The 24,747-nt window shown below is 43.8% G+C and overlaps 1 protein-coding gene across 2 annotated transcripts; it reads right to left on the bottom strand.

The window, feature by feature from the left end:
• Positions 1–216: 216 nt before the first annotated feature.
• On the bottom strand, positions 217–24,746 carry serinc5 (serine incorporator 5). 2 transcript variants are annotated; one of them, XM_035436201.1, is made up of 12 exons: positions 24,369–24,746; positions 16,850–17,017; positions 10,878–11,056; positions 9,520–9,602; positions 7,427–7,520; positions 5,055–5,266; positions 4,280–4,372; positions 3,957–4,083; positions 3,482–3,551; positions 2,350–2,389; positions 1,627–1,774; positions 217–1,173 (listed from the first exon to the last, which is right to left on the bottom strand). In XM_035436201.1, the coding sequence occupies exons 1-12, from the start codon at positions 24,393–24,395 to the stop codon at positions 1,029–1,031; spliced, it is 1,386 nt and encodes a 461-aa protein (XP_035292092.1). In that variant the 5' UTR covers positions 24,396–24,746; the 3' UTR covers positions 217–1,028. The 2 variants fall into 2 exon arrangements, with proteins under 2 accessions (XP_035292092.1, XP_035292093.1); XM_035436202.1 differs by lacking the exon at positions 24,369–24,746 and adding an exon at positions 23,585–23,690.
• Position 24,747: the final 1 nt, after the last annotated feature.

The following is a 24,747-nucleotide window of genomic DNA, read 5'->3' as shown; positions in this document are numbered from 1 at the left end:
CATTTAAAATGTTACTTAGAATTGTGTATATCAGTCAGAAAGAAATAGTCAAACCTGTTGTTCTGTAACACCATGACTCCAAGTGCTGGGTCCTGGGTATGAGAACTTGTGTGCATGAGCACCTAAAGCTCACCACTTCAACTGAAAGTAAAGACTCACAAATGCATGGAAAACCATATTGATAGGGGGAACAAACAGAACATAAAAACAAGTATGTCTTGTGCACATGTAATTTGTGTAATAAATACACTTTATTTTAAACACACACATATGAAAAATGTTCTTTTTTTTCCATCCAGGAAATAAAGCACAGTCTAGTTCTTGGTCGTTTTGAAGCACAAATCCTGAGATATTAGGGCACTGAACTCCTTTTCCTCAAAACTACATCATCTCTGCCAACGCTTTGTCATGATTCAGACGACAATGATTGTAGCTCCACTGACAAAATATACAAACTGACCACACATTTTACATTTACACAGTCAGCCACGTCATCTGGAAAAATACAAAATGTAAAAATACTACAAAAATGACCAAACAAAAAGCCAAAAAAAACAGTGTAACGAATTCCATGGAAGACGAACATGAACCTAAAAGCTGTGATAAAAAAAGTTATAATAATAATACAACTTGTTTTGTTGCATAGAAAACTTCTTCTACTAAAAGGATGCAGTGTAGCTGGAAAGACACTTAGAGCTGATCTGTGAACCTGAGCAGTGTTCTCTCACCTTCTTGTTCCCGAGTCTCGAACGTCCCGGGAATCTAAACGGCTCAGAAGATTGCAAATCGTTGACGACAGACAGTGGAAAAATGTAACAGCACCCCTTAAAAAATTAAAAGAAGAAACGGACCTCTAAGGCAACAATAGCTTATCCAGTATGCGTAACAGATAAACAGATAAAAAATATAAAATAACAAAAAACGCACTAGGTTAAATTCAGAATTATATATATATAAAAAAAAGAAAGAAGAAAAGAAACAAAAATGTTTTTTCAGGAGAAGACGGTAGTGCTGCAGATTAAGAGGCCTCAGGCCTCGAACCTCTTTGGACAGACCATGGGGGCCACCAAGGTCCACATATAGAGCAGGAGACACACCCAGCAGGACACCATCTTGATCCAGAACACCGACCAGCTCCCGTCCAGAAGCTTCTCGATCTTGGCGTTGTCGTAACTGCAAAGAGACCGAACATCCCATTGCTATTAGATGCACATCATAGCACATACTATTTCAGCCTAGCTAACGTCTAGTTAACTGTTTAAACAAAATTGTACTTTGGGACTCTATTAGCCAATTAGCCCTAAACACCTACATGAGGTCACTCTTAGATCTGACCACAGTAAAACTTTCATCTAGAGATGCGAAAGCAGCCATTTATCATCTTACTAAAATGTCACATCATGTGAAGGACTTGGTCAGAAAACCCGAAAGAATTAGTTGGTATGAAATCCTGAAACAGACAGGACCCTCCTTGCCAACTCTATGAGCTTCAGCTGATGCAGAACAAATGGTGCCTCAAATGGAAAATGGCACGCTTCGCAGGCATAGCGCTGAAATAAGGGGGCATTAGCTTCTTTATGAACCCTGGAGGCTATTGACGGCCCGGTGCACATTTTGCACACTCACTGGAACCAGTTGGTGACCGTCATCATGACGTAGAGCGACCCGAGGAAGAAGATGAAGTGGAAGTAGGAGTAGCTGTAGACGGTGCCGTCCTGCTCGTCATACATCACGTTCTGGCCCCCGCCTCTCCTCTCATCTTCGTCGAAGTCGTCTGCAAAAGGACACGTCTGTTAACGCGCGGGCAGCAGCATGCAGTGCTCACTTCTGACCACCAGAGGGCTCAGTTATCATTCTCAACATTTGGGAGTCTGGGAGATTTTTGCCAGACGAGGCATTTCACTAAGAAGTTCCCCAGACATTTCGCACACAGAAACACCAAGGAAAAAAAATACTCTGCTTTTCTCACTTTCTCTGCAGTATTCCATTCACCACATGGTCCTATTGTTTAATACTTAAATCATGAGTTACACTACAAATGCAATTTATATCCCTGGCAAAAACAAACAAAATACAAAAGCCTGCGGACAAATAGTAAACTGCTGTAAACTACAGACACAGAAAAAATTCCAAGTTAAATATGTGAAGGAGGACCAATGCATACATTTCAAAATGAGAAACTTGTACCGGAGGAAATGAATATATCATAGAAGACAATCCTTTTTATGTAGCGATTGTATGGTATTAAACATCCACAACATAAACTCCATCCAAATCAAACTGGTCATGTACAGAAATGGATTTATAAGCACAGGAACTAAATGAGAAAGTGAGGGAATATGTATTTACCTCCATCGTCTTGAGGGCAGCAGAAACAGCATCGGGCTCTCTGCAAGGAAAAACAGGAGGAATTTTTATGAAGGAGGAGGACATGTTCCTGAACATATTCACGACTGCATTACATGAGACCTGAAGATCTCACCCCTGGGGCTACAAATTAACCGACATTTGGCAGAACACGGCTGCTATAGTTGTGTTGATGAATTTTACTGTACACATAAGATGATGTATTTTGTTACTCTGGCGTAATAGAGCTGGTTATACAGAAAAACAATATATCAAGGTAAGGAAAAATGTATTAAATACCACAGTCTGTTTTCTTTGACAGCCTCTATGGGCGCCTGACTATAGAGCGCCAAAGTGATGACGTGTTTTTGTAGGCCAACTACTACGTTTCTTCCACCATAGGTTCCCTTGGCAGATTTCAATACTTTTTTTCCCCCCACAGAGATTTAAATTTCTGCAGAAAATAAGGTCTGTGGTTAACATACGCTTATGAGATTTTCACGTTTTGTTCTACAACATAAATTACACAGTGAATTTTAAAGCCGTGATGTGCTTTAAAAAAGCAAGTTGTTAACAAGTTGCTATATTGAAAAACACTTGCGTGTAGGTGGGCTAATATGGAAAACTTGAGTGGTGGTTGGCAGAATGCTGCCATTGTTGTAGTTTCAGTATCGCGACTAGTTAGCAACTTTTTCAAAGCATATAACACCTTAAAAATTCACAGCTGAGATATTAATGAGTGTAATGTATGTCCTAGAACAAAATGTGAAACTCACTTAAGCTTATGTAGACCTTTTTTCTGCAGCCATCAAAATCCCTAAAATCTTTTTTTTAAAAGCATTAAATTTGCAGAGGGAACCCAAGGCTCAAAAGTGCTAACTCACTTCCGAGTTTTGGGACTACAAACTGTGGCACTCTATAAGAGGAGCCTAGTGACTCGGAGCCTCTTGTTTGTACAGTTAGGATATCTCAGGCATGTTTGTGTGAGAGAGCACAGTACTGAGCAGTCAAAGCAGTTTGTGTGAGAGTACAGTCCTGAGAAGTCCCATAGCATGTTTGTGTGAGAGAGCACGGTACTGTGCAGTGTTCCCTTGCCAGCACACAGGTATTCCCAGGTGATTGACAGGTAGGTTACCTCATTTTCTGGCATACTTGTCCTGCACACTCGCAGTGCTGCTGAGCTCCTTCTAGTGGTAGAGGTCAAACTGCAGAGAAAAAGAAAAAGACACACACACTTTTTTCAGTCAAATGTACTTAAAACAAAAGACGACATTAAATAAGTGAAACTAGCCGTGCTGCTTGACAAATGGCACGTGACTACACCCTTCCTGTGTGTTCCAGACGAAGAACTCTCTAATCTCTGCTTCATCTCAGAGCACTTCCACCCATCTTTCATGTCCAAATGAAGACAGCGACAACCACCAAATTACATGTTTACATTCCATTTTGGCAAACGAGACCCGTCATTTAAACTTGCTCTGAATTACTCGTTCGAGTTTAAAGGCTAAGCCTCGTAACTTTACTGCAGGGTCAGACTCGTAGAAACTTTTACGCGGAAAATAACACGTTGGAGATGATTACAAAGCGCGATGCGCGAACGCTGCCCCTACCAGGAGTACAGCAGACAGCCGAACAGGATGACCGTGCCCACGCCCGTCACGATCCTGTTGTCGCTTTCCGAGCCGGAGTTGAAGGGAAACACGCAGACCGTGACGTTGGCTCCGTCCCGCTCCAACGCTGAGGGGAGACATTTAATGACAGGTTGAGTGGAGAACAACCTCCATATGGACATGATTATCACAGATGTAGACTGGCCCCATTCAACAGAAGGCCCAAATGATTCTGAAGAAGGTGTGTGGTAAAGTTGACCTGCCGCTCTGTCACCCCTTTACAGTAGTGACCTTTTTGACTGTCACAGGGCCTCTTTGCTTACTTTCGTTGGGCTTGCTGGAGAGCGCGGAGAAGGTGAGGTACATGACGTACACGCTGATGACCGCCGGCTGCAGCAGGCCGGAGTTGGGCTGGACTGCAGTGGGAGGAGCCAGGGAGGGAGGAAGGAGCCAGGGAAAGAGGCAGAGTCAGGGAGAGAAGGCACAGTCGGGGAGGCAGGGAGGTGTGGAACAAGAGTGAGCAACAGAGAGGTGGAGAGACAATGAGAGAGGACAGAAAGATAGAAACAGAGGCAAATGGGGAGGAAAAGGGGGGAAAGAGGTGGAGCACAAGGGGGAAAGAGGTGGAGAGGTACAGAGAGAGATAGATACATGTGGAGGGAAGAAAGCAAGGGACAGAGGGTAAGCAAATGCAGGCGAGAGAGTAAGTGACAGAGACAGAGAGAGAGAGAGCAAGAGACAGAGAGAGAGAAAGAGAGAGAGGGGGAGGAAAAAAAAAACAGCAGAAGGTTAGCAACCATCACTGTGGAAAGACACTGGAATGTACAGGAATCCATTTCCAGAGAACTTGTACCCCACCCTGCTGTGGTTGCGTGGAACTCACAGTTTTCACTGCAGGGAGTAGTAACAGTACTCCACAGTGACTGAAGGCATTCAGCTGCTCCCACACACCCTAAGTAACAACATCTGAGGAGGCCCTGGGTTCAAAACATATTTTCAGAACACACCGTTTTTGTTTTACCTACACACCTATACGTGACATCATCACAGAAAACCTGGAAGAGAAGCTGGCCGACAGGCCTCTGTGACATGACTCACGTCTCTGGATGAAGGGCGAGATGGCCAGCAGGGACACGATCAGGCAGAGGCTGGCGTTCACCCCCAGGAAGACCTTGTTGAGGGTGCAGGCCTCTGGGTGGGTGTAGTACAGGCTCATGAAGACCAGCGCTCCAACGGCAACGGAGAACAGCACAAGGGTCACCAGGGCCAGCCCCGCATGCCACATCCTGTTGTACTTAATGCCCGATGACCTGCGGGGGGGACGAGGATGGTCGCCAGGGAGACGGTCAGCCAATCAGACTTTCAGAAACGATGCAAATACATGCGCTGTAGATGGCACAGTCAATAGCCTGTGGTATCAAAGGGAGAGTGAATTTTCTTGAGTTTCTTTTTTAACATAACATTGATTGGCCCAGACAGTTTTCGACAGTTTTTTTGCAGGGAAATATTTCGTATTTCCCTGCAATACATACAAATATGGAGAACATTAGCTAAAGCTCTCATAACTGAGACACAGTTCGGCATTGTTTCTCACCATTTATTTTTCTTACCATTTGTGGTCATCTTGTGTTTGATTACAGCATGCAAATCCATTTCGACACCTCTGACCACTGAGTCAAACCTCATTGCTAAACCAAACAAATGAGGAAGGCCCTTACAGTACAGAATCTCAAGTTCTTTGTCAATTGTAATTTTATCCCAGGCTTCAAAACCAAATTACTCCCTGAAAGTTGAATGTTGAAAGCGATACTTTTTGACACTTTTTGATAGAATTTTGACACTGATGTTCTAATCCGTTGAAGTTTCTTCCTTGACGGTAATCAAGGTTATATTCAAATGAGATGGTGTGGAAAAACTCATTCAAATGAGGCTGCTGAGGTGCATGCTGGGATATTCTCGTTGGAGGAGTGCGGAGGATGATCTTGCTCGCTCAGCCATCACTGAGGGCTGTGACACCACAGAGCTTGGCTTACGGCTAGCGCCTCTATGGCTTCCGTTGGGCAGGGGCTACGGGTCCCTATTACCCTCTGTCTGATCTCTCCATCGCTCTTTCCATCCTGCCTCTCTCCAAATTGCAAAGGAATTGGGGAAAAAAAACAAACAAATAAACTGTGTTATTTATGGATTTAGTTTAACCTCGACATGTTATATGGACTCGTTTTCGCGGTCTATAAGTTTGCCTTCCCCCGTTCATGACTGAGCGAAGGAAACAGTGTGTCTGTGGACCGTCGCCTGGGTGCGCCCTGTCTCTTTGCTGGAGGGGTTCAGGGTTTCCACCCCCCCGGATAAATAATCGGACTGGAGGCCCGCTCCAGAACTCATCCCCCTAATGTCGGCGTGTGAAGGTCCCGCCTGCACTCCCCCGGCACTTCGGCACAGATGGGAGATCATCGCCGCGTGCGGACCGAGCTGTCAGAACGATGATGTAGTGGGGCCGCGAACTCCCACGTGCGTAGGCTGACACACGGAGGGAGGGAGAGAGAGAGAGAGAGAGAGAGAGAGAGAGAGAACTGCATACGACCGCTTCATTCCTGCGAGCTCAAACGTGCTAACGATTACGCTTGCGAGCGACACAGACGGCGCCAAGGCTGGGACCGCTTCATTTCTGTGGGCGCAAACGTGCTAACGTGCTAATGATTCCGCTCGCGAGCGACGTAGACAGAGTCTGGGCTTGGATTCGATGGGGTTTTACTTTGTGTTGGAAACGCTGAGTGCAGACACTGGCGGTACGCCAAAACTCCTCTCCAGACCTTGGATGTGTTATGACTGTTCAAGCACATATTTTTAATTCATTTTCTTCACCCCCTTCAAATTCAGCCTTGGAAAATGCTACACAGAGACTGGTCTTCAACTGACTTCAAATGCTTGAAACACTGACAAGGTCTGTACAGATTTATGCCCTAAAAGAGAACTAATCTATGCCCAGGTAGGTTTTTACAAGACTGGAAATTGCAGCACAACAGTCATTGTAAAAAAAAAAACCTAACACCAACTCCCCCTCCCCCCAAACAATTACATTGACTGTTTTTCCAGCAAGTTATTGGTGTTCACGAGGTAGACCACCCTGTGTAGCAGAGGCGTAACTAAGGAGAAATATTGGCCGGTTAATTCTATAGTCTCCCACTGCTCGCTTAATGAATTCCAGTTGTCTGGACTGCAATGGAGAAGTCTCAGACTGCTTTTCCTCTCCTCAGGCTAAGACGACTTGAGAGAATGGAAAAAAGGATATGCTTTTCCACCAAACACACAAGGGCGGGGTCGAAACCAATTCTTCCAAAGCCTGTAATTTTCCCAGGGTTTGTACTGTACAAACTAGCCCAGCGGTCATCTTTTACTTCTAAAACCAAAAATAAAAAAAGAAATCAGGGAAACTGACAACTTTCTCTTGGCGGGAGGAAATGTGATCTTACCAGTTTTTGTTCCATCTGTGCGCGAACTCCACCAGGAGCATGAGCTGGATGAGCAGGAACAGGAACCCGCCTGCCGCGCCCATGTATCGCCATACTGCGAACACAAGGAGCGTGCTGTTACAGCACCATTCTGACAGCACGTGTGCTAAGACTACATTACAGGAATAAGGGTAACGGCAGGACTATTCCAACAGTGCATGCACTGACGCTATATTACAGGAATAAGGATAAGGACTGTGTATGTGAGCTTGGTTTCCTTTGAAGAACACGTTTGAGTAAATGTGTCCACTCATTGGTCTTGTAGACACAAAGCCAGGTGTATTTGGTCAGAATGTGCCCGAAACAGCTTCGAACCAAGATATTTAGTTAGCTACGATCAATTTGAACTTGATAACTATAGGCTAATGCAGACTGTGACATCATAATGTAACTAAAAAATAATAATAATAAAATAGGACCCATTTCTATCCCTGTGTATTGGCTTACCAAGTCATATAAATGCAATTTTATACAATATCAGAGTGGATAAAACATACACCAGCACGTACGTCAACTGACATCGTAAAGTGAACAGAGGGCTCTAATGTATAGTGTCCTTTGCCCAATATGTTATACTTGGATACATTTCATAGGACCAAAAGTTGTTTATTTCTCAAGTGAATGAGAGGAGAGAACTGCCTTTTGCTCTGACTCAGCTGTGTTTGCATAGACAAAACGAAAGAGGACACAGCTGACCCAGGTTACCGCAGAGGCCCGTCCCACTCCTGAGTAAGAGATGAGCAGCTCATCCCTGACAGGGAGGATTCACACACTCACGCACGTACACACACACACGCACACGCGCACACACACACACACACACACACACACACACACAGGCCTCACATTGCCTCTCCTGCCCACAGACTCCAGATGACATGCATCCCAGTCACACGGTCCTCACTACCTAGTATAACAAAATGAGTAGAACACATTCCCGTAATACTGTAATACTGTTTCCCTCGAGGAAACCCACACGGACACAAGGGGGGTGTGGGGGTGAGTCATGCAAACTTCACACAGAAAGGCCCTGGCTGGGATATGAACCCAGGACCTTCATGTTGTGAGGCAACAGTGGTATCCACTACACCACTGTGCCTATATATGTTTTAAACAGATAAAAATCAATACTCAATTAAATTGTATTTCTCTCCCCCTCTGGAGCAGCTAATTTCTTCTCTCTGCCTATAGAGCACCTAATCCCGCAATTAAAATAAAAACAAACGTATGAACTAAGTCCCTCTATACTGTGCAGCAAAAGTTCAGAGAACATGAACTTAAATATGAATGAAAGTCACACTGCAGCCTTCAGCCTGGATTCCAAGTGACAGGAAATTGGATTTTGAGCAAAGGCAGACCCTGCATCTCATCAAAGGCAGTTCTTTAAAAACAGTTAAGGAGTTACGACCACCCTCGCTAAACTCGCTGAAGATGAAAGCGTAGGGGAAGTCTCCACTTTAAAGGAACGGGGAGGAAAGCTGACTGAAGTTACAGTAGCGCGCTCCGTAATCCCACGGCTCCGGGCAGAACAAAATACCAGATCGACCTTAATCTGAAATGAAAGCTGAACTCAAAATCAATCCCGCAGGGGTCAGAGCTGCTTCTCTCGTGCTGGTGCTTCGACAGGGTGGGTACTTTTCTCCCATTTTAGAATCCGCAATTACCCTATGCAGTTCCAGGCCACCGCAAGGCCGCCCATACCCATTACCAATACCCAGAGCACTCTGAAACGGCGAGTACACTTGCCTAGGATCCAGCAACTGTTTTCTACACTACAAGCATACATTAGTAAATCAAGGAACCATTGTCCACTTAAACACAATTTATCCCAGTGGGTCAAAGTCAATTGCATCACACCACAAGGGCCTCTGGTCACTGTTATCATATGACACACCCCAGACTTAATCTGCTGAAGACTGCATCCTAGAAGGCTGGGGTTGCACAGGAGGAAATTGCCTTTAATGGCTGAGCCACTCGGGAGGCCGTATCTAAACATCTTCAACATTTATGTTTGTGAAAGGCCTATAAGGAGGAGGACCAAAAGCAAGCCATACCTTCAAGGAATGTGTCTTGGTTGGGGAGGAAGAACCCTCCTGCGCAGCAGCCAAGTAGCACAATGAATTTGAAGAACCAGAACCTAGCATGTGACAAAGGCACAGGTAAGTTAGGACATGTGCAATGGGCTACACCATACATAATCATGATAAAAGTACTATTCCAGAATACGTACTGATTACAAATGCATAATAATTCATTAATGAACACATTATAAATCATTAAATAAATTGTCTGCTCTAAGCTAATAGAACATTTTACAGAAAATATGGCATTAAGGAGGACACCAGGCTTACAAGACCAAAAATATCCCCAGAAGGTTAGGACAAGGTCCATTCGGTAACCTTACCCTAAATCATGTAGATAAATAAAAACACCAAGTATAGCCCAGAAAGTAATCACGTACACTTGTTTAACCAAGAAACCCTTTTATAGAAGAAACACACAGAACTATTCGACAAGAATGGGATTGAATGTACAGATACGTTGAAGTGCAAACATATTTTTTCTTCATTCAAAAATAAATGTAAATTTTCTTTTCTTGGCAAACAGATGTGTTTATTTGCATAAACATCATGTCTGCGTGCATTAACTTTATAATTACGCCTTCTGGCAATGATTAGTTGGGTTGACATAGCGTAACACTATGCAAAAAATCTGTGATTTTCATTTTATGTTGTATACATGCAGCAACTAAGCCACTTCACTGGTTCCAATACTTTCAGTAAGTATTACAGGAGTGTAAATTGGCTTAGCATGTCTGAACTGACCGGCTATATTTCCCATATTTTTAACATAAAGTTGCAACAGAAGGCTACGGATGAACAATCTTCTCGTTTTCCAGAGAGCAGCAGGGTTTCTATTAGGCTCGGCTCACTCCACGCCCTTTGACCGGGCGTCCCGGTTCCGGTCATACGCCTCCCATTTTCCAAGCCCTTCACCCGCGCGTGCCACAAAGATCCAATTATGGCGGTCTGAAGAGCGCCCTTTCAGCTGCGAGCGGGTGCGTGCCTTCGTGAGAAGCGCCGCTCGGGCCGGGCGGGGCCTCCGTCTGACGGAGCGCTTAATTAATACATCCATTCAGCGCTCAGCGGCAGCGAGTGGCGTGGGAGGATAATAAGGGCCTGCGGAGAGCGGGGGGTGGGGGGGGGGGGGGGGGGGTGGGGGGGGTGTGGGACAGTGGCCGCGTCCCACTGGGGCTCTGCTGGGGGGTCTGGGAAGCCCGGAGACAGATCGCTTTCCAAATCCTGACGTTCCGGAACGGGGTTCCTGGGCCTACACCCCACATGGGGTGGAGAAGGAAAGTGTGTGTGTGGGTGTGGGGGTGTGTGTGGGGGGGCGGTCCGAGCTGACGTACCCGTTGTGGACGCCCGCCCGGCAGCCCGCGCTGGTTCGCACCCGGAAGGTGAAGACGGCGAAGAGGAAGAAGAAGCAGGCCATGCCGAAGCACACCTTGTACACTGCCGCGTAGCCCACCAGGGAGCTGCACTTATCCCCAGCGTTCAGCTTATCGCACATGTCCTCGTAGAACGGAATCTGCCGGCGAGAAAGAAATGGCGGGTTCAATTATTTATAAAACTGGCCATAAATACACAGCATTAAATGAGAATTGGTGAAGACGTGTGGGCATTGGGCTATACTGTATGTTTACACCTAGTGGGAAATAACATGGGTTTATAATGTAGGTCACCAATGACTCACTCACCACTATTAAATACACTGGCTGCGCACCACACATACATACTTATATAATGAAATGAATGTTTAGAATCAGTTAAATGACTGACGTTTGGAGTTGCGCCCCCATTATTTTTAGACGTAATATCGTCTACATGCCGGAAGATTTGCATACCTGGTATACTTTTGGTTGTAAGTAATCCTCGTGTTGACGTGCACAAAATGACCGGCAATTTAAAAGGCAACAGGCTAGCTTTATAAAAAAAAAAAACGTAAATGAATTCAAATGTATGGGGCTTGTGTAGCGACCGAGCGCTTGGCCGCAGAGCATTCTCCAGTGCATGATTCCATGCATTCCTCGGGAATTATCCCCTATTCATTTGCCAGATTAAGCTCAAGAGTGTTTTCACTCCTCATTCATTTGCTCTGTGTTCGCAGTCACCGGGCTGTGTAGTTTCAATTTGCTGTGCAAATGGAGGGACTATTGATACAGCATCGCCACTATGCCGGGTCACTGAACCTTTAAAACTTACAACTACATGCTTAGGTAAAAAAAAAAGGAGAAAGCAAGCCTTCTTTGATCAGTGTTTTCTTCTCCCAATGCTAACAAGCTATTAGATGGGGGGGAAACACAGCTAATTGTATCCACAAAAACTTTCACGGTCCAAAACAAGCTGAAAAAAAGGAACAGCTAGCAATAGCCGCGGCCCTTTCACAGAGGCGGCTAGCAGAGGTCCCCGATTCGCTTTTCGGGAAGGGGCGAAACAAAGGCGGGGCGAATGAATAAATCATAAGCTCATTTGGCGACGCCGCTCCGTCTCGAGAGGGACGGGCGGAGTCAAAAGGGCGAGAGACAAAAGGCGACGGCCGTGAGCTCGAGGCCTGTGGAAACCGGCGAGCGGTTCCTCATTCGAGCCCCATTCAGGCGTCAAAGAGAGCCTCTAAACTCAACATCTCTAAACACATGCCTATCTCAGACATGCATACATGCAAGTTCCACTGAGTTAAAGCCGATCCATCAACGAATCTTCTTGCAGCTGCAGATAGCAGAGAGGTGGCCATTCGCCAAAAAATCTATTGAAACGACAATGACAAATAGGACGACGTCCTTTCGCAATATTGTGTCGTTCACCCAAGCTAACTATATCATGGCACTGTACGACTGATTTCACTCGTGGAGCACAAAAAAGAAACAAACACATCTGCATTTAAATGCGCCAGGGTCACCAAACGTATGAGAACTGGCACATGAGATTACAGGATCTAACCTTGAGCAACAGTGGACACATTCATGTGCTTGAAGTATAGTCGCAGAGGTTCATTCGGTTGTTGGCAAATGGAACGGCTTTCTTTTGATTCAAATACCAGATTCGAGTGTAACAACAGGGGATCATTAGCATTTTTATTGCGATTCATTTGACCACAAATAAGAAGGGGAAGTAAGTCTATCAGAGCTCTTCCTGATTTTAGGCATTAGACAAAACCCAAGTAAACTAACTGTGAAGAATTTCCCCCCACAGGGCTACAAAACCAGCTTGCCAGTGACAATTCCTTTACGGACCGCTTGCAGAGGTCTCATTGCTTGTCTACACCAGAACAGCCAAACTCAAGCAATTTCAGAATGGGTCAATGGGCTGGGTTTTTGACTGTAGAAGGTTTGCAAATGCGTGGGGCAGAAGCCAGCTAGGAACAATGCAGGAACCTCACCAAGCTCGGGGGTGGTGCGCTGGGGGTAAGCGTGAGCTTGGCATGGAAGCATAGGGGGAGGGTCTTTGCTTTTCCGACTACGCCGGAATGTCACTTTGTTTAACAAAACTGCCCCTTTTATTCTCCTAAATTTGGAGTCGCTAATTGCCTCTTGAGCTGCGGATTTGCCACCCACATCCGCAGAAGGAGCAACGGGCCTCCCACAAGCCTGTGATTATTTTTCATGCTACAGGCCACACAGCAACAGGAGATCATGCCGTATCTCTTACTAGAGATACCGGTAGCCTTTGAGCACCAAGGGTTTGTTGGCGGGAACCACTGCAACAGTAAACTGGAGAACCCGGGGACATAGTTGATTGTCCGTCAACAGCGGTCTACCACCAGGGACTTCCAGTCACAGGTAGCTGTGGCTAAGCAGAAGCCGAACGCTGAGACACCGAGACCGGTTCTGGGAAGCTAGCGCTTTGGAACACAAATGTTCTGCGACCCGTTCTGCCTGGTTCTCTGTCCTTACGCTGAACCTGTGAACGTGCGTCTGCAATACTTCCGCAATCCAGATCTGCAATCAAGATTTTTGCGCTGGAGGGCATAATGTAGTACGGTGTATTGCATTTTTATACAATTAGAAAGAAATTATTTCAAAAACAAATGTTTTAAATAGGGCTGTATCCTGTTAATCAGTACAACAAAGGAACCCATTGACCGAACCAGATGAATAGAATAAAAAATGCTACTTCCTGTACATATTAACGATTCTGAAAAGCCAAAACATGTAAAAATAAAGTGGCTACATACATTTCCCACTGGCTCAGAAAACCATTCAGAATCTTGCAGTTTCATTGTCTTCAACCAAGCTTGCAGAGATGCTGACCGTTTACAACTCATTCCTGAGTTGCAATTTCAGACACGTTTGCATGCGACTCGTTTCATGACCCGACCCATTCTGTCTGGTTCTTGTTCTCACACTGAATACATAAGGAAGGGAATCAAATCCAGTACGGATTTTCTCTTTTAAGTACCGGCTGATGCAACACGGCTGCAATAGAAATCTTGTGCGTAGGGCATATTCTAGTAGTCTAGTATATCAACTCATTAAAATAAGACATCCCGTTCCTAGCAGAGACACAAATAAGCTATACATATTATTCAGTTTAGAACACCAGAACACTTCCACAAGAAATTTTCCTTAGGGAATGTTCAAAACCTGTTATGCTGTTTTCAGATTGGATGAAATGAAATGCAACTGAGATATGGAATTCTAGACAGTGATTTGAACCATGGAAGCTAACGACTATTTAGAACTCAGTTGATGAATTCTGAGGCCCAGCATTGCAATACGAATGAAAACATAATGACAAGCATGTGATTGTGTTGAGCAAATGAGGCACATACACAATGATAATTTTCCCCATTAAAACAGCCACGTGAAGCAGCTATCTTGAATAGTTCAATTATATCACACAGTAAACAAATCACCGGGACAACCCAAGCAAACATTAAAGAAATGCTTTCCAAAGGACTTCACTTTTTTATTACAAAACTAAGAATGAGCAAGAAACCCATTTTCAGACTAGCTTTAATGTGAAAGTCATTAAAAAAGCATCTGAAACGAACTGACAGTGATGACTTGTGCGGTCAACTGTGCCAAGGTATGAGGTGAAAATAGTGAACAGGCAACATTCCTTTCTAAATTAACCGGCAATGCAATTCAGCATAATCGATCCTTGCTATCATTTTGACTAAAAAGAGGCACAGGACGAAACAAAGACAAAGCGGCTTGGGAACTGCCACAGACAGCAAAGCTACGCGCTACGGAATCTTCAGCTTGATTGACAGGTGAAGCAAACGAAGACGTCGAGCCGCGTTTCCAGCTGAGCTCCTTCCCAGCTGTTCCTATTCACTGTTTACACTGTCTGATGGCACACCACCAACTCGGGATTGCGCATCCCCGCCGTGATCCTATTTGTTAAGCGAAACAAATAAGATTTTTTTTTTTTTCTGTCGAGGGTTGCTACGGTGACTGAAATTATTTAATTCACTTTTAACCTAACAAGGTGGCTTCGTGCTCACAGACTAGAGTTATGCCAATATTCTGTTACACTCTGATTAGCTTTATGAAAACAAAATTAATACAGTAATTAACAATCTGCAATTACACCCATATACATAATGTGATGTGTGAACTTCATAACTGAGTAGAAACATTAATGTTTCAAAAATAAACTGTCTACAATGAAATGAGAAAGTGTGTTAATGGAGAACTGAGACATTTTTGTCAAAGAATAATTCAGTTCTACACGGAGACTTCAAGCTTGAGAAGCTTTAATACATGATATCATAGAGTGAGACACAACATCTGCAGTTCTGTGCAGTTCTCTGAAAATCTGAAGTTTATTCAGCAAGTTTTCTACCACCTCGACAGAGAAACTTAGTTTTTGCAAAGAGATAAGGAACAATAATGGTTCTTTCTCTAAGGAAACTAATTGAACACGGGAGGTTATATATTTGGCAACATGCCCGGACTATATGTCAAGCAGCCCGGAAACTACGATAAGGCACTAAGCATTAAGATAATACACTTGAAATACATCATCTAGGTAATTTTCCACAAGAGAAAAATCTGTTAAATTCACCCACAGTTTGGAACCTCATTTTTTAAAACATATCCAAAAAAGCTCTAATCACATATTTAATCATGTATAAACAGACTTCGTAAATTACAGTTTGAGTTTCCCACTTATTATCAACACATTACAGGATTTTTAAAAAATATAGTTTTACTTTTCTTTTGTTTTCCGATTATGGACATGCAAAAAAAACATACCTAAAGCAGAAGCCATCATGATATCATGACAGATGACAATGCGTTTAATACATTCCTCACTGTTCTAAATCATCCTATGTTATCCTGGTACCATCTTGCAGTATTCTTGATTTGTCTATGCTAAAGCTCTGGAAATCCCAATCCCTACTCATTAAACAGAATCACAGGCGAAGAACAAGTGGTGAGAACATCACTAACAGGAAACCCTCAGGAGGACTATCCACAGAGAGAGGCCTTTACTGAGCATGTGTGTGTGTCTGTGCTTATGTGTGCGTGTGTGTGTCTATGTGCGTGTGCGGATGGGAAATGGTTAATAACAGAGAACCATGGGGGAAAGTGAATGGAAAGCAAATGGTTCCAGGTTTCTTGGCCTTCCATCATTTTAATGGCACGCAAAAGAGACAGTTGGTGAGTTCACTGTAGTTCTCCATTTAAGACGAAGCGGTTCTGCAGGCAGGGAGAAGGCAGGAAACCACAGAACAAGCACAGGACTGCTGTTTGTCTTAAGGCTTCTCCCTCCAGCACCATCTCTCTCCAAGCAGAACACACCCAGCAAATATATCATTCCATTCTTGCTCTTTTTCCCTTTGCTATGCTCATTCCGCCCATCCAAACTTTGTTTTCATGGGAGAGCTTGTTACTGCCTTTGGCCTAAAAAACGCAAATGTAATTTTCGACTTGAAAGCAGCCAGCTACGGCCCGAGGTCTACCAGGCTCTTTTCCTTGATTGGCTCACACAGAGTTAGGAAATTAAAGTCCCCAGACCCTCAGATCACCAAAAGGGCACACCGGGGAGGTCGCCAAGATTCGGCTTTGGACCAACTCCGTCTTTTCGCAGAGCACAGGATGTGGCAGTTCACAGCGCAGATTCTACAGACGAACCAGATTGTCAGCTCCTTCTGTGCTCTCTACATCTCGACAACAAGACGTGCCAGTTGGTAACACGAGATTACATTGCCATCTAACGTTCCAGAACATCAATTACTATGGAGTTGTAACTGGTTCAAGTACATTCGTAAGACACACATAAGTGAAAGGTCCTGGTATTATCCGTAAGGGAGGTGTAGCGGTGAACGGTTTGGCAAGGCCAATGCCGGGAGGCGTAGCGCGAGCGTACTCACATTATCCCGGATCTCCTTCTCCACAGTGGGCGACATCATGATGACGCAGATGACGGTGACCAGCAGGAAGTAGAGCGCGTACATGAAGCGCGTGCCCGTCGACTGCTTGATCTTGGGGCAGCAGCCGCAGCAGAGGGAGCAGGCGGCCGAACCGCAGCAGCAGGCCAGCTGGGGGGGGGGGGGGAGGGGGGGAGAGAGAGTGAGCTCATTAACAAACAAATATTAATAATTCACACATCCTGCCACTCGGGGCGCAAACACAAAAGGGACTCTGTTATCGCGAAGAACCACGATCTTAGCCCGAGGCTTTGGCACGGGCTGCCTGTATCGACGTTTGCAAAGACATTCGCTGTCCGTTCCAGGCTGTCAATGACACAGGCGGAAAACGATACACCCGACAAGCTCGCTTTCTGGTTAAACAAACAGGCCAGCGCAGAGGGGAGGAGGAGGGAGGGAGGGGGAAGGGGGGGAACTTGCTGCCGACAGCGGTCGTCCCCTCCGAACGAGAATCTGCAACCTAGCAGATTACAGACGTTATGACCGTATTACTCGAGCAGCACGGAGCCGATGTGGGATTGAAAAATGACGTGGGAGTTTCGTTATCTTCAGGAAGCCTGTCTGGAAACGACCTAGCTGACAGAAAATGGCAATTGAACAAAACAATTATCCGGCTCGGACAATTATCTCTTTTATGAATTTTTTCCTGCTCAGTCAGACAAAATTATTAGCTTTGTGAAAATCCATACTAAGCATCTGTGGCTGCAGATGGGTGTTAACAGTTCTAAACGTACACTGATGTTCTTTGTAAACATGGTGAAACCCCACAACTAAGGTGTGGCCACATTTAGTCTACATGGTCTATAATTACTTCAACATCAAACATGTTTTCCCTCACTAGACAGAGCAAAATAATGTGATTCTTCCTATTGTGTGTACATGAACGTTTTCCTGAACTGGGAATGGAAAACTCTGCCTAAATATATGCAGTTCCTCCTGAAATCAGAGCAGAGAGATATGACTAAGCATGTAGTCACTGCCCTCGCCTTATCAGAGCAGAACCTACCAGAACCTCCATATTTTCAAAAATAAAAAATGAACTAGAAAGTTCTGCATCGTGTACTTCTTAAAACCAAATCATGTGATCTGTAGAAAATGGATTCTGAATACTGGACATTAACGGATTTCTGCAGTTCTAGCCTTGCATACATCCAAATGCTGCTATCGACATGAAGGCCAAAATAAATTAATGAATTAATACAAAAAATAAAATGAATTACGGCCAGCCATATTATAAAGGCCAAACTATAATCTAAAGTGTTGATTTCTTACAGCTTTTTGCTTTTTAAATGCCTATTCACACTTGCTGACATGCAAGTACACAAAGCCAGTCAGCCTGTCTCCACATACCAACTGACTACCAACAGACTTCCCAGCACTGCAGACAAGAACAATACCAGTCTCCCCTGACAACTGTCCCTGATACCCTAACAACCGTCCCTGAAAGAGTAACAGCCCCTCCCTCCTCCTCCGCAGACAGGTGGTCGGCCTGCCTGGCTACGTCTCGCATTCGACCCCAGGCGACCTCATTCCGCCACAGGCGCTAGGCTAGGCCATACGCTAGCCACGCCGTTAGCAACGCATGACCGGGCTGCCACCCCCCTGCTGTTTGCATGGACACCCCGGCCCCCCCCTCCCCCCATACCCTGGCTGTGACGCGGTAGCGGGTCCCCACAAAAGGTGCCCTTTGACCCCCATCTACCTCCCTTTGTGCTTCCCTCTGTGGAGAGGCGCTCCCCCCTAACCCTAACCCCCCCGCTCAGCACAATGACACCTCCAGCTCAGAGCACAATGGCCTGGCCGCCATCCAACACAAAGCCACTGGAGAGGCTCTCTGGCTCTCCTCGTGTAGGAGAGGAGTCGCTCGCCCTTTTCTTTCTACATTCTTCTGCTTCGTGTAGGAGGGCGAGCGGGGTGTGGGAAGACCCTTTCCCCTTTGATTTTGGCCTCTTTGTGGTGATGCCCACATATTTGGCCCGCAGTGCGATCATGCACATCCTCCGATTCGGGCCATCTGTTCCGTGGCTACTCGAGTTAAGTCACCAAACAGCGATCTGCCCCTGTGTGGTGTTTCTGGCTTCCTGCTGAACTCGTTTTGTCGAAGAAATCTTTTTTTTTTTTCATGGCTGTTGCAATTAGGCTCATTGAGAATCCGTGTGACTTCATGCGGCCGCGAGTCATGCATTATTAAAAAGAAAAAAAGAAAAAGACAACAACAAATGGCTGCAGGACATGGGCTGTAAAATAGGTCACGTCGAATGCCTGCGCAGAAGCCTGTGACTCGAGGAACAAACAGAAGGAAAGGCTTTCTGCAGCTTCAACACCAACAGATCACTCAAAAAAATCACTAAGCAGCAACCTGGATAGTGCTGGAATTATGTCAGTCCCCAAACATAAAACAATCCACTTAGGGTTGGACATTCAAGTACCATGGTACAGTTATTTCTAAAGAAAGGTGGATAAAGTGAAGTCATATATCTACTTGGTCCTGACGTGCAGGACAGCTGAAGGACCCAGCAGGCCTTGAAAATGTTTTATTTCCCCGGCTTTCGACTGGATTTATTTGGCGCCTTTGTGCTTCGGTTACTGTTGGGAAGAGTGTTCGGCCGGCCGAGGTGGAACTGCAGTACAAACTCAATTTGTGTTGGAAGGCAACAACGGGAGCCGGCACCAGGAGCAATAAGTGGGAGGCGGGAACTAGCAGAACTGCCTTTACCAAACTGAAATTCCGGACACCTTTAGCAAAGAAGAAACACAAAGGCCTATTTGTACGATGTTCGCCCAGGAAAGAAATAAGAACGCTGCCGGATAAAAACAGAAGAAAAACAAAACAGGAAAGAGAGAGGAAAACTGTTGAAAGGACAGAAAGTGAGATAATGAGCTAACGCTTATCTGGGCTAGCTTCTGAAAGCTCAGCAAATAGAACCTCATTCAAGGTCGATTCAAGTGCCATTTGGAAATGTGCAATGTACTGTACGTCCAACTGAAAGAGACTGAAAAGGGAGGGAGATTTATCAGCAACACACCCTTATGACTTATCACTTGAAAGCTAGCCGGAATGACGTCACTCAACTAAAAACAGTTACAAAGAGAAACACCAGCTTGAGCACAGCCGTGACCGTGACAGATTTTAAAAAGCAGTGAAGCTTAGACAGAAGGCTACCCCGCAATCTTAAATTAAAACCTCGTCTTTATTCACACCATTTTCTTTCGACTCTTCAACGAACAGTCCCCAACCAAAACACAAAAAGGCCAATGTTTATTTACAACACAAAGAGTGACAACTTTCTGTGTTGTGTAAATACAGAGCTAAAGAACACAAAACAGCTATTTTGTAGCGTAAACCAATATTTGACTCTGCAGAAAATGACACACTGTGACTTTTTCCTCTAAAGCCATCCAAACTCTCACAGAGATGAAAGAAGACAGCTTTGTCCTGCACATGGAAGAAATTCTCTCCCCTTTAAAAAATAAGCGATTTTAATCATGGTTACAGACCTAGAACAGACATAAACACACACTTTAATCTCAAACCAACAGAACGCATCTATGATGTCATGCACCTTCAGACAGACAAAACATCTGAATTTATTGGAGACGCATCGTTGTTATCTAAAAGAGGCACCAATCGATGCAAATCCCATAACCAAAATAAAGGAGTCATGAACGAGAGTAATGCTGCAGATGTTTTAAAATACATTGGATCAAATGCTTTTTATGGCTTCTTCGAGCTGCCAAAATAAAGTAGCATCCCCTGTTTTAAGTGTGAAAACACACTAGGCAGTTAAAGTAACACTTCTGGCCTCAGTAACAGCAAGATGCTTTCACGCTCGCTGTTGCTGTCATTTCACATAGAATATTTTTATTAATGCAAAAGAAAGCATTCACTTAGATCAAGTTTTGAAAAAAAAGTATTACTATACACTGTCAGTTTTCTCACACAGTGGGAATGGTTGATAAAACAAGCAGCTAGAAATGACAGGTTTGAGTCAAAGGCAGTTCCCGCTCATCTAACTTGTGATGTGTTCTGTATTAGAGTGTGTGTCTACGTACTTCTCCCAATTTGTGTATTCCTAACATATCAGTTGTGGTGAATGAATACAGGACACTAAAGCTGTCCTATTCAGCATCACACTCTCGGAGACAGAGCTGGAGCCTGGGCATAACTCTCCACTCTGTAGCAGAGTTCAGTGAGTGTCCAAATGCACAAGAAGAGGCCAATGCATTATGGTTTCCTCACAACATAGCCTATTGGCTGATATGAGAAGAGGATTGTGTCATCAGCCACACAGTCAGAGATTGTGTCTACAAGTGCACTTAAGGCACTTACACTAATTAGAAATGCCATTTTTGAAATATTAGTACGAGACGGTTCACTTTTAGAGGCAGGGTAATCAAACGTTCAGGTTAACCCCATACATCATGCAACCATACACAAGATGGAAGCACATGAATAAATCTCACATCTCAATTGGTGTATCCAGATAAATACTTAAATGTCCATGTTCAGTTTCTTTAGTGCTTTGATGCAGATCACACCATTAAGAAATCAATTCAGAAAAGTATGATATTAATAAGGGCATGAGCCTACTTGAACTATCTCACAGTATGTTGAATCATCCCTTCAGATCCAGACATTCATGTGACAGCCCAGCTGCACAGTTCAATAGCATGTTCAAGAGAACACAAGCTAGTGCAGGAACAAGCCTGCCTGATACGCAGACTTCATGTTCAGTTCATGAAGTTACAAGGAGCGTTTCAATATTATAGGCTACATTCACAAGCCTATTTCAAAGCAGAAAAACTGTTAAGATTCTTGTTTACGTTAACAAAAGCAGTTCCTCAAACATATTACAACACAAGTCTGGACATTGTCCAGAAGACATTTCCTGTCTACTAGCAGGAAAAGCACTGAAATGTCTCAGTTTGATGTTAATGTGTAACGTGTGATTTTTCACAGGACAAAAGGTGGCAAGCAGTGTGGCATGGTGGAGTACTTATCTATTTACATCAAGATACAGAAGTGAAACCAAACAGTTTCTTCCTGTATTGGCTTCATATGGGACTAAGAAAACACCATTTCAACAAGTCATTTGCATTTAAAAACAGATAATGGGAGGCTCCATTTTGTTATCTATTAACATGTACATTAGCTGATATGGATTTGGCAGCGCTAAACAGGCTACTTCTCACCACAAAGTACCTCCACTTTTTAAACACTCAGAAGTGACTACCGACTGAAAAGGAATGAAAATGTGAGTTTACCCACGAACTTTAGCCCCTTTTCTTCACGACACAATGGGGCTGAAATATGATCTCATCTCAACATAAAAACCTACTCTGGCCACACATTTCACTGGAATGTGCAACTGCCTCAAATAGGTTCCATCACTGAATAATCACACCTAAATTTTGTCAATCACTACTGTCATTATGGGTTTTGAAATTTCTCAAAGCTATCAAAGCTTGACAGAGAAATGGATTATAAGATTAATTGAATCCAAGAATAAAAAAATAAAAAAAACATCTGGCCAATCTACTACAAAGACGAAAAACCAAAATAAAATAGAAGGTCGATGTTAAACTCAAATCGACAGATCCTAAACACACTATGAACACATACATATATAACAAGTAAAACATGACATTTACCGGTAGAATAAAAAATAAATAAATAAATAAATAAAATCAGTTTAACCAGCAAACTAAAAGACAAAACTTTGCATCCTTAGTCAGTCAGGCCAAACACAAGTACTGCAGGCCTATGAAAGGATTCTGCAGAACTCCTACACTGCAGGATTCACTGCAGGATATCTAATAATAACAGAAGGAAACACCTCTTCACAAAAAGTTATCCGCGAAACCTCAGCCATCTCACCACAGTGAACATCCTGTCACTTACCACTCCATTTCCTGTGACTGGGGTCCACTGACTCTGAGCAAACTTTTCCTATTGAGACCACAGTCCAAGACCCTGAAACAGCTGGCCTGCTTGTGTTGTGCTCCCAGACCTAAACTAATCTAAACAACCAGCCATTATAGTGGGCCCAACCAGGAAATTAAGACCACCTGCAAACACAATGCCACTGCGCACAAGGTCTGCAGGTCACCCTTTATGGAATAATTAGGCTATTATGAATTTAACAAGAGAAAGACATTATCAAATTTAATTATTGTTACAATACAACGACTTTCCTTTTAATTTACCACAACTTATTACTTTAAAAAGAGCAAACCATAAGATAGGCATTCCATGTTTTCAACTATTTCTTTTTTAGTCAAATACCAAAAATCAACTTTCCTGAGCAAAATGAAAATGTCAAAAAAAAAAAAAATGTTTTCATAAAATTAAAATGTGAATCCTTGTCTTGGAGTGCAACTGTTTTTTTCTCTCTTTTTTTTGGATAATTTTTTTACAGACTTGGTATGTTGTTCCATCCAAAGGTTCAAGCATTACTTGAAACTTAACTTAGGAAATTAATAAGAAAGTTAATATAGCCTCCCATGAGTACTGAAAATGGTAAGTAAGTAAATAAATAAATAAATAAAAACCGGGAAGATATGCCAGTGCTTTTTCTAACAAGGGAGACAATAGACCTAGATAATTATTGGTATTGCCTTTGGTATATGCCTTTAACAGCAAGACGATTATTAAAATACTTTAGAAGTTACACCTACCATGTTTAGTTTTGAGCCACGTTTCAAAGCAGACACAATCCCATTTTGTGAGAGGACGGTGTAAGAATAATCAAATGCAACTGAAATCTGCTTTATTCAACTGAACCAGGAACTATTACGTAATGAGAAACGGAGGGCTGGACATATCCTATATCAGAACAATACTATATCAGAACTTCATGTCCCAGGGAGGACAATAACCACATTGCTATGATTTGAATACAGTCATTAACCCGCAAGCTGCAGTATTCCGAAGAAATCAATTGTTAGGCTACATTCTTCCTGTGTCGACAGAACTACACCACGCAAACCATCCACGACCATGTAGCCTAACCTACTTTTCCAGATGTCGCCGATCAGTCGCGCCCGTATAAACAAAGAGCCGCATATAGATCAAAGTAATTAGTTGCTACCAGGAACGATGCGCTTCGTAAGGTCTGCAATATTGTTTCATCGTTTCTGATCAATTCCATAATTGTCTTGCTACCCATCGACTTGGTAGCTTCTAACCGGCATAATGTTAGCTTCCAAATAGCAAGGCACATCATCACTGTGAAGGACGTATCAAAACAGAACCGACAACGATTAATAAAAAGCTGTTTTTTTTTTTTTTTAAATAAAGAATTACAATTAGCACCGTCATATGATGTTGATACAATTCAGCAACAAAATCTATGCGGAGACGCAAATGATTGCGGCATGTTAACGCTTAAAATGTAGGTTACCGACAAATGTCAAAATCATCGACAACAACAAGTTTAGTAAGCTTGTGCTTGCCACTTACCTGGGAAATGCAGCAAGGCGTACACATTTTGAAAAGGTGGTTGAAAGATTAGATTTCACTGTTTTATTTTTTAATTTGCGCCGACTCAGGACAGTGACTCCTATCCTTCCACATGGAACCCGGAGCGCAGTCGCTATTGTAGCTTACTTGTACCAATCTGGACGGAGACCAGGCTATTTCTCTGTTGGAAGGAAGCGATGGCGCTATAGGCAGCTGCTTCAGGATGGAGTGCAGACAAAAGCCACTGAAGCGTCCTTAGACCGCTGCGAGTGGTAAGGGTAGATTTTTGGGCTGACCGAGATGCTACTTGAGTGACTTGAGTGATTTCGAGATCGGTCTGCGCGGATTCAAATTCAGATTGATTTATATCATCCAGGTT

This window comes from Anguilla anguilla, chromosome 10 (genome assembly GCF_013347855.1).
Source record: "Anguilla anguilla isolate fAngAng1 chromosome 10, fAngAng1.pri, whole genome shotgun sequence".
Lineage (NCBI taxonomy): Eukaryota > Metazoa > Chordata > Actinopteri > Anguilliformes > Anguillidae > Anguilla > Anguilla anguilla.
This window is presented reverse-complemented; position numbering and strand designations above follow the sequence as displayed.